We start from the raw sequence: 10,383 nt of genomic DNA, 5'->3' as shown, positions 1-10,383 counted from the left end.
TCTTGGAACACAAAGGTAATGTAATCCAAAATTAGACAACAGCGCCCTCTGCGGGCTAAAAAGTAAAACATCCCCTGGAAATAAAACTGGGCACCTGTGTGTTGTCGTCACCTATACTTGTCTGTCTCCTGTGTCAGTGAATTACCCACCACCCTTCCACACCCCCATTAAAAATGCCAGCTAGCTTGTTTAAATGGTTGTCTTACAGTTTAAGATTCTACTCACCCTCTTGCAGGGCTGTAATTTAACCTGTTAGGCTACTACAAAAAAAAAAAAAAAAAAAAAAAAACTGGACAGATGCAAATTTATTAACATATTCTAATATACAAAATACTTCACATTTATCAAGCACAGTATTCCCAGCATTAAATATATTAGAAAACAAATAGTAATATACTGTATGTAGTAATATTGCACCTTTAGAGTCTAAATTATAAATAATTAACAGAAAAAATTGTTGCAAATTTTTTTTTTTTTATATCCGTAAATACAATGGCCATAAATTCATAATTTATTCCGACTGAACACCACAGGAACACCTGAATATATTCTGCACTTCCTCTGAGTTCTGAAGTCATTCAATTTGAATTCAGCCCTTTAATTACCCACATTCATTCCATTTTCCTTTGCAACAAGTGATGTTAATCCCATGTATAAGGCATGCATTCACACATGCATGAATGCACACTTCTCACACAGTCCCCCGGTGGGAGAGTAAGAGGGTATGAATTAGTGAATAACAAACAGTGAATTCATTAGGAACGGATTATACATTTGCAGCCAGCATTGGAAAGTATGAGCATTAAAACATAACAGCTGATCGTGTAACCCAAGGCACTGGCTGAGCTGCTCTTGCCTGGCAGTCTAGTTCCTCTTCATCGCCTCCAGCAGGCGCAGCAGGTGCAGGAACAGGTTAATGATGTCCAGGTACAGGTTGATGGAGGCCAGGATGTACTCCTCAGGGGAGAGCTTGTGCATCAGCAGGTGGGTGTCAAAGATGATGAAGCCACAGAACACAAGGGCTCCAGCACCAGCGAACACCAGCTCCACTGTCTCATTGTGGAAAAACAGCTGAGCGACAAAACACAACGGGAATTGTTCGGTTCAGGAGGGGGAGGGAGGGTTTACAATACATTTCAACTTTCTTTGGCTCACGTTTTAAATAAAAACATTTTAAAAAGTACTTACCCTCATGAAACTTGCAATTATCAAAATCCACAGGCAAGCGAAAAGCCTGAAAACAAGTAAGCAAGCAAGCTTCAGAATAATGACTCCAACACAGCAAGAGAACCTACTCGAACTGGGTTTTGCACAGGATAATAAACTAACTACAGAAGAAAGGCACATTTTGAGAAGACAATGGTAAAAAAATAAAAGAAAAGAAAATGGCAGGAGCAGAAAATTACTGTTCTGGGAAGTTTCTTGTTTGAAGTTGTAAGTATTGCTAGTGGGTAAATCTAAGAAAGGACAAAGTAATGAGACAACAGAGACAATTCCCCAATTATAATAATTTCAAACTAAGTAAAATCAGGGAAATAACAGAACAATCAAAGAAAGCTAGAGATAACACAGTCAATTTGAATACACAGACAACATTAGACGGCAGGGATGACAATCTAATCCTAATTCTGGTGCCTACAGTCAATATTCTTAACATCAGAGAGGTTATCTACCATGGCAGAGCATTTACCTGGTCCCAGCCCAAGGCTCTCCTATTGGGAGTGATGGTAGTCACTCCAGCCTTGTTAGAATACAGAATTGGTGTACAGGACTGAACTTTATGGGAAATCTGCGGCACTGCCACAGCTATCCAAGTTGTTCCGGTACCACTTTAGCTCTAAAGAATATCTGTATATCTCTGGATAGATTAGGGGGGCTAGGCAGTCAAAGAGTGAGGGGAAAAGTCGTCTTGTTATTGTTGAAGAGGTCAAACATATCGCTAATGAAGATCGGTGCAAGTTGTTTATTAAACTGGGGAATGCAGTATGTTTGAATTATTTGTTGTTGTTGTTGTTGTTGTTGTTGTTTTGGGACAGATTAAACACTAACCCCGCTCCTAGTTTGCTGAAGTCCCTCCTTGACTGGAAGGTGTAGGCGGTCAGGCCAACGAACACAGCGGCAGTGAGAGCAAAGGCCTGGAGCACCACAGAGTACTCGTAAAACGTGACTGAAAGACAACAGCAGCACTTAATACAGGAACACATCAAATCAACAGGCATGGAAAGAAGACTCCCATTGCAGAGCAGTTTGATCCATTCCTGGTTTTACTATGAGTTTAACAAAACACACCACTGTGGCTAATCAAATCCTATTGAAACCTGCAACACGAGTCTTATTTCTATTCCTGAATCAAGAACCAAATGTCTGATAAAAAGGGTTGGGTAAAGTAATACAAAGCAGTTTAGCACATTTGTCTTCATGCAAGTGCTTGAATAGAGATCAGAAGTTCACTCACCAGCAGTAGCAACAGTGACAGCTTCAAAAAGTGTCTGTGGAAGAAGTATTTGAAAATGTGCTCAGTCACGATGAACAGGCCTACATTTGACAGTGTACAGGTTGTTTCTTTTTTTTTGGGGTGAGGGGTGGTAAATACTTACGAAGCCAAGGAGCAGGTAAAGGTTGACTGGGTGCTGGTGTCTGTAGATGGCCAAGGCAAAGATAAGACCGAGAGAGCCAACAGCTGATACCAAAACCAGAGCAGGGCTATTGGGAGAACAGAACCACAGGGTTACAAAAAACCTGCACAACTACACATATGATGCCTGGCTTAGAGGACACCACTGTATATATGAAAGTACTGAATTGCATGTATGCATATTTTTGTGTAATCTAGTATTACTGCTCTAAAGCAAAGGGCAGAGATGGATAAACTCAGCACACATTCATAAAATACAAAAAATTAGGCTTTACTCTATTTACTATGGGTAAACCCAAGATATTTTTACAATCAAAATCCTATGGATTTTTTTTTACATATCACTTTGAAAATAAAATGTGGGGGTTGCCATTACTCTGATATTGCTGACAGGAGTGGCCCTGCTGCAATGAAAGCACTGCTCAGTGTCTCAGAGCAGAGAGATCATTCAGGATTTCACTGTATTACTAACTGCTCAGTGTCTCATTGCAGAGAGATCATTCGGGATTTCAGTGTATTACTAACTGCTCAGTGTCTCAGAGCAGAGAAATCATTCAGGATTTCACTGTATTACCAACTGCTCAGTGTCTCATTGCAGAGAGATCATTCGGGATTTCAGTGTATTACTAACTGCTCAGTGTCTCAGAGCAGAGAGATCATTCAGGATTTCACTGTATTACCAACTGCTCAGTGTCTCATTGCAGAGAGATCATTCGGGATTTCAATGCATTACTAACTGCTCAGTGTCTCAGAGCAGAGAGATCATTCAGGATTTCAGTGTATTACTAACTGCTCAGTGTCTCAGAGCAGAGATCATTCAGGATTTCACTGTATTACTAACTGCTCAGTGTCTCATTGCAGAGAGATCATTCGGGATTTCAGTGTATTACTAACTGCTCAGTGTCTCAGAGCAGAGAGATCATTCAGGATTTCACTGTATTACCAACTGCTCAGTGTCTCATTGCAGAGAGATCATTCGGGATTTCAGTGTATTACTAACTGCTCAGTGTCTCAGAGCAGAGAGATCATTCAGGATTTCACTGTATTACCAACTGCTCAGTGTCTCATTGCAGAGAGATCATTCGGGATTTCAATGTATTACTAACTGCTCAGTGTCTCAGAGCAGAGAGATCATTCAGGATTTCAGTGTATTACTAACTGCTCAGTGTCTCAGAGCAGAGATCATTCAGGATTTCACTGTATTACTAACTGCTCAGTGTCTCATTGCAGAGAGATCATTCAGGATTTCACTGTATTACTAACTGCTCAGTGTCTCAGAGCAGAGAGATCATTCAGGATTTCACTGTATTACTAACTGCTCAGTGTCTCATTGCAGAGAGATCATTCAGGATTTCACTGTATTACTAACTGCTCAGTGTCTCATTGCAGAGAGATCATTCAGGATTTCACTGTATTACTAACTGCTCAGTGTCTCATTGCAGAGAGATCATTCAGGATTTCACTGTATTACTAACTGCTCAGTGTCTCAGAGCAGAGAGATCATTCAGGATTTCACTGTATTACTAACTGCTCAGTGTCTCATTGCAGAGAGATCATTCAGGATTTCACTGTATTACTAACTGCTCAGTGTCTCAGAGCAGAGAGATCATTCAGGATTTCACTGTATTACTAACTGCTCAGTGTCTCATTGCAGAGAGATCATTCAGGATTTCATTGTATTACTAACTGCTCAGTGTCTCATTGCAGAGAGATCATTCAGGATTTCATTGTATTACCAACTGCTCAGTGTCTCATTGCAGAGAGATCATTCAGGATTTCAGTGTATTACTAACTGCTCAGTGTCTCATAGCAGAGAGATCATTCAGGATTTCACTGTATTACTAACTGCTCAGTGTCTCATTGCAGAGAGATCATTCGGGATTTCAGTGTATTACTAACTGCTCAGTGTCTCAGAGCAGAGAGATCATTCGGGATTTCACTGTATTACTAACTGCTCTGTGTCTCAGAGCAGAGAGATCATTCAGGATTTCACTGTATTACTAACTGCTCAGTGTCTCATTGCAGAGAGATCGTTTGGGATTTCAGTGTATTACTAACTGCTCAGTGTCTCAGAGCAGAGAGATCATTCAGGATTTCACTGTATTACCAACTGCTCAGTGTCTCATTGCAGAGAGATCATTCGGGATTTCAATGCATTACTAACTGCTCAGTGTCTCATTGCAGAGAGATCATTCAGGATTTCAGTGTATTACTAACTGCTCAGTGTCTCAGAGCAGAGAGATCATTCAGGATTTCACTGTATTACCAACTGCTCAGTGTCTCATTGCAGAGAGATCATTCGGGATTTCAATGCATTACTAACTGCTCAGTGTCTCAGAGCAGAGAGATCATTCAGGATTTCACTGTATTACTAACTGCTCAGTGTCTCAGAGCAGAGAGATCATTCAGGATTTCACTGTATTACTAACTGCTCAGTGTCTCATTGCAGAGAGATCATTCAGGATTTCACTGTATTACTAACTGCTCAGTGTCTCAGAGCAGAGGGATCATTCAGGATTTCACTGTATTACTAACTGCTCAGTGTCTCAGAGCAGAGAGATCATTCAGGATTTCACTGTATTACTAACTGCTCAGTGTCTCATTGCAGAGAGATCATTCGGGATTTCACTGTATTACTAACTGCTCAGTGTCTCAGAGCAGAGAGATCATTCAGGATTTCACTGTATTACTAACTGCTCAGTGTCTCATTGCAGAGAGATCATTCGGGATTTCAGTGTATTACTAACTGCTCAGTGTCTCAGAGCAGAGAGATCATTCGGGATTTCAGTGTATTACCAACTGCTCAGTGTCTCAGAGCAGAGAGATCATTCAGGATTTCACTGTATTACTAACTGCTCAGTGTCTCAGAGCAGAGAGATCATTCAGGATTTCACTGTATTACTAACTGCTCAGTGTCTCAGAGCAGAGAGATCATTCGGGATTTCAGTGTATTACTAACTGCTCAGTGTCTCAGAGCAGAGAGATCATTCAGGATTTCAGTGTATTACTAACTGCTCAGTGTCTCATTGCAGAGAGATCATTCGGGATTTCACTGTATTACTAACTGCTCAGTGTCTCAGAGCAGAGAGATCATTCAGGATTTCACTGTATTACTAACTGCTCAGTGTCTCAGAGCAGAGAGATCATTCAGGATTTCACTGTATTACTAACTGCTCAGTGTCTCATTGCAGAGAGATCGTTTGGGATTTCAGTGTATTACTAACTGCTCAGTGTCTCAGAGCAGAGAGATCATTCAGGATTTCAGTGTCTCAGAGCAGAGAGATCATTCGGGATTTCACTGTATTACTAATTGCTCAGTGTCTCAGAGCAGAGAGATCATTTGGGATTTCAGTGTATTACTATTAGAATACCTTGCATGAACAAAGTTCTTGATGGAGTCACTGTACATGAAGACAGCTGACGTCACTGTGGTCAGAATAATCTGAATGGAAAGGATGCTGTACACCTTCCGCAGAAAATCTGTCAAAGGAAGGAAGATGAAGAGTGGTTAAAACAGAGGTGAATAAACCCGCCACTGCATTTCTCAATGTGCAGACTGAACGATAAAGACCATACATAAACCAGAGATTAACCATTTTAAACAGGATTGTAACAGACGACTAGACGAACTTCGGCCTCCCCTGATTAAACCCAGCTGCGCGACTCCATGCATTTCACCGGGGCCATGCGACTAATCACAGCTCATGTTAGTCCTTGACTGAAATAAAGGGATTATATGCAAAAACAGAAACTCCCGGTGTCTTTTTTTTTATTATTTTAAACCAGACTGGTTTGTATTACATTATTTACAAAACGACAGTTCCACACAAATGCAATGATCAATGGAAACCAAACCACGTCATTGTGTATGCTGCGCACAGCCGTGCGCACATTAGGTTTTGCAGTCCAGTTATTGCAAAGTATTATCGATCTGCACAAAACAAACAACGGCAAAAATATCACAGTAATATAGGATAAATAAAACCGCACAGAGCAGCACGCGTCATCGCGGTATTGCACATTCCGTACGAGAAAACGTGTTTCGTTTTAAAATAGATGAAAACAAACGTTATAAAACACACGTCAATGGTATCAAATATAGTTAATTTGAAGAAAGGGTCTGGTATGTGTCAGATATAAAGTCCCTTCAGTATTTTTTTTTAAATGATACTGATATTTCAGAATTTAGCCTCCGCTGTTATACTTTCGATTTCCATTCAGTTTATTTGTTTTTACTGACCCATTCGGATTTGGACGCTGGCTGTCGCCACATTTGTCCCGTAGTTAAAATCATCTTCGATAGACGATCGTGGATACTTCTCGGATTCCATTTTACACAACAGAAGAGTACAAGTACTACTGAAACACAGCCGTGTACACACTCCTCTCCAAAACACGCAGCAACAGCCTTGTCTCGTCAGCTTCACTTCCGCATAATCGCATCATCGATCGCTTGACACCAACCTGTGTAATCAAACGCAGAAGGAGATCAGACCAGATCATCTGAAAAGTACAGAGGTGCAACGCAAATACCCACCACAGTGAGGTGCACGGGTGAAGCAACTGAGCTAAAATGCAAGAAAACGTTTTGTAGCATTTGTCTGGTACTACGTGCTGCAGTTGCTAAGGGGAAGACATTTCAAGCTCAGCTATACAGTAGCTCGCCTTTAAAACGCTTTCTTCATTTACTGAAACGAAATAGCTGACTGAATATTTGCAAAGACATCTGAAAGAAAGGGAACAAGGTGGAACCAAACTGCATGAGCAGTATGTTTGTGGTAACGTTAAAAGACACAGAATCAATTTATTTGCATTTTGACTGTATTTCTTTCTACAAGAGAGTACGGATTGCCATGGTTTCCAGTCTAGTAAGTCACTCAAGAGAAAACAAGTCTGCTTGAAGGAAGATAACACGGATCATTGGGCTTCTGTAACAGGGAGCTACATTAATGAGATGGTACAGGTCTGGGCTGCCTGTCTTTGAATGACAGATGTGCTATCTCCCCTTGTTTAACCCGCAGGTATAACTCAGAAGCTGTGGTTCTGGACTGTAGAATCTCTTGAATGATTTAAAATGCTGCTCATCAAAGTGTGAGAGCTGTTGATAAAGAAAGAGGTGAGCCCGCATGAGGCGAGAGGGATGTGTTTAAACATTGCAGTGACACCCTGAGAACAAAATCCCAGCTGGAAAATGAAGCAGACTCAACCACAAAGTGCAGCTCGGCTCATTGACCGTTTTCTATGGAGCTATTCAAACACCGCTTCCTCTTATTATTGCACTGCTTCCTCAAAAACGTTAGATTCTCCTGCAAACACTCACTAAACTGCGCATGTGTGTTCTGGGAGGGACAGCGTGGGGGGTACGTTAATCTGCCTCACCTGCACTGGGTGTAGCTCATACAGTGCATCTACAAAGTGTAATGAACAATGCAGGCTTCAGAAAACTAAATCACAATATTACTTTTCTGAAAATGTCACTTTTCTGTGTTTACATGATTCCATTTTTTTTTAAAACCGTGTTGGCATCGGAATGTGAGTGCATTTTCCACGCAGTAATCCATTTATATTATTGGCAGCAGATATGTACATTATGTTACTTGGAACAGAATAATTGAGGCTTAATGGTCAACATTTAAGCTGGGAATAAAACCCAGTTATATCACTGCCAAGTTAACAGCTACCTGCTGATGGAGTGCCGAGATGCACGCAAGCATTGGGAGCAGCTGGTGCTGTTTCAGGTCAGTGCTACCACCAGGGGTCACTGTTTCACAGAGCTAGCAACTTTAATATTAAACGGCCAAGAAAAAAAAAAAAAAAAAGGTGTTCCTTCCTAGTAAAATCGTGGTGAGAAATAGTACTGTGTTTGTATATGTTTTTTTTTTTCCATGCTTATACTTTTTAGTACTTACCTTTTTTTTTTTTTTTTTTTTTTTTTAACAATAACATGTGATTTACTGTACTTGCTGGTGCTGTGTTTTGTTACCATGGTCAATTTACCACAGTCAACTTTTTTCAAGCAAATATGCCAAGATGTGATCATCATAGCGAGTGAGATTTGGATGAAATGTATAATATTCTATTCAAATACATTGTCAATTCCTCTCGTCTAGGATCTGGACTACTAAAATTGAGTGAGACGTGGCATGTCTGATCAGATACACACATTTACACAGAAAAGAGATAGATTAACAAGAGGCGACGTTTTACAATCATACACAAAGATCTTCAGCTTTGAAAGGAAAAGGGAAGTGAATTACTGAAAAAAAGAGAACTGATGAACCAACAGTCAGGAGTGGGTCTTTGTGGTTACTGTAGAAATGCAGGGCTTGTCTGATTTTTTTCACCAGAGTTTCAATGAGATCGATCCTCTCTGACGTTGGTTATTGTTGACCATGGGCTAGCCTGACTCAAGGCTTTGATTGCATTCCTCATTGGTAGATCCAGCACAGCTCTTTGATCTCAGGCGTCTCTCCTATAGTCAATATCATTGGTTGCTGTCACTTTTAAATAGGTCAAATTGATCACTCTTGTATGACAATTTATTGACTTGTCTGAAAGCCAGTAAGAACTGTGCATATTTATGTTGTGTGTTTGGGTTACTGCTGTGCTGTGATTGACACCTTTGAGATTTCACAATCTTTTGCAGCTGTCATCTTCCCCAATCCGTCATATCAAATAACAGCACGTTATATTCTGAGCTGTTCATCTTTTTCGCATGAAACAGTCTTTGAATTGCAGTCTTAAAACACATATACGTCAATCTGATCAGAAAGGTCATGAGGTTACAGTCTAATCAGATGACTGACGCTAATTGTGGAAAGACACATTAAGATTAAAAGACTGGGGTAAGAGATGCTGTAAAATGCAGAATTGTAGCTGGAACGTGTATCTCTCTTTTCAGAGCCTGTACAGTGGCTCTCAAAAGTATTCACCCTCCTTGGACTTTTCCACATTTTATTGTGTTACAACATGGAATCAAAATGGATTTAATTAGGAGTTTTTGCCACCAATCAACACAAAAAAAGTCAGTAATGTTAAAGTGAAAAATAAAATCTACAAATTGTTCTAAATTAATTACAAATATAAAACAGAAAATAACTGAATTTTTTGTGTTGATCAGTAACCTGGACAGTGCCTCTAGCATGTGTATGGACCGTTCATAACCTGAGCAGTGCCTCTAGCATGTGTATGGACCGTTCATAACCTGAGCAGTGCCTCTAGCATGTGTATGGACCGTTCGTAACCTGAGCAGTGCCTCTAGCATGTGTATGGACCGTTCATAACCTGAGCAGTGCCTCTAGCATGTGTATGGACCGTTCGTAACCTGAGCAGTGCCTCTAGCATGTGTATGGACCGTTCATAACCTGAGCAGTGCCTCTAGCATGTGTATGGACCGTTCATAACCTGAGCAGTGCCTCTAGCATGTGTATGGACCGTTCATAACCTGAGCAGTGCCTCTAGCATGTGTATGGACCGTTCATAACCTGAGCAGTGCCTCTAGCATGTGTATGGACCGTTCATAACCTGAGCAGTGCCTCTAGCATGTGTATGGACCGTTCGTAACCTGGGCAATGTCTCTGTACCATGTGTATAGACCGTTCATAGCCTGAGCAGTGTCTCTACCATGTGTATGGACCTCTCATAACCTGGGCAGTGTCTCTACCATGTGTATGGACCTCTCATAACCTGGGCAGTGCCTCTGTACCATGTATATGGACCGTTCATAACCTTGGCAGTGCTCTCAGTGG

The 10,383-nt window shown here is 40.8% G+C and overlaps 1 protein-coding gene across 1 annotated transcript; it reads right to left on the bottom strand.

Moving 5' to 3' along the window:
• Positions 1–290: 290 nt before the first annotated feature.
• tmbim4 (transmembrane BAX inhibitor motif containing 4) lies at positions 291–7,077 on the bottom strand. The gene is made up of 7 exons (XM_041254118.1): positions 6,876–7,077; positions 6,007–6,115; positions 2,598–2,703; positions 2,456–2,489; positions 2,050–2,167; positions 1,189–1,234; positions 291–1,071 (listed from the first exon to the last, which is right to left on the bottom strand). Exons 1-7 carry the CDS (start codon positions 6,964–6,966, stop codon positions 865–867), a joined length of 711 nt encoding a protein of 236 aa, XP_041110052.1. The 5' UTR covers positions 6,967–7,077; the 3' UTR covers positions 291–864.
• Between the last annotated feature and the right edge of the window lie 3,306 nt (positions 7,078–10,383).

This window comes from Polyodon spathula, chromosome 7 (assembly GCF_017654505.1).
Source record: "Polyodon spathula isolate WHYD16114869_AA chromosome 7, ASM1765450v1, whole genome shotgun sequence".
Lineage (NCBI taxonomy): Eukaryota > Metazoa > Chordata > Actinopteri > Acipenseriformes > Polyodontidae > Polyodon > Polyodon spathula.
This window is presented reverse-complemented; position numbering and strand designations above follow the sequence as displayed.

What these genes read in the sequence shown, in the direction of transcription:
- tmbim4 (XM_041254118.1), bottom strand. Translation starts at nt 6,966, where the DNA reads ATGGAATCCGAGAAGTATCCACGATCGTCTATCGAAGATGATTTTAAC. An exon ending in TTCAGCAAACTAGGAGCGGG is followed by an intron (nt 1,235 to 2,049) that starts GTTAGTGTTTAA and finishes ACTTGTTTTCAG; the next exon opens with GCTTTTCGCTTGCCTGTGGA. An exon ending in TAATTGCAAGTTTCATGAGG is followed by an intron (nt 1,072 to 1,188) that starts GTAAGTACTTTT and finishes TTTGTCGCTCAG; the next exon opens with CTGTTTTTCCACAATGAGAC.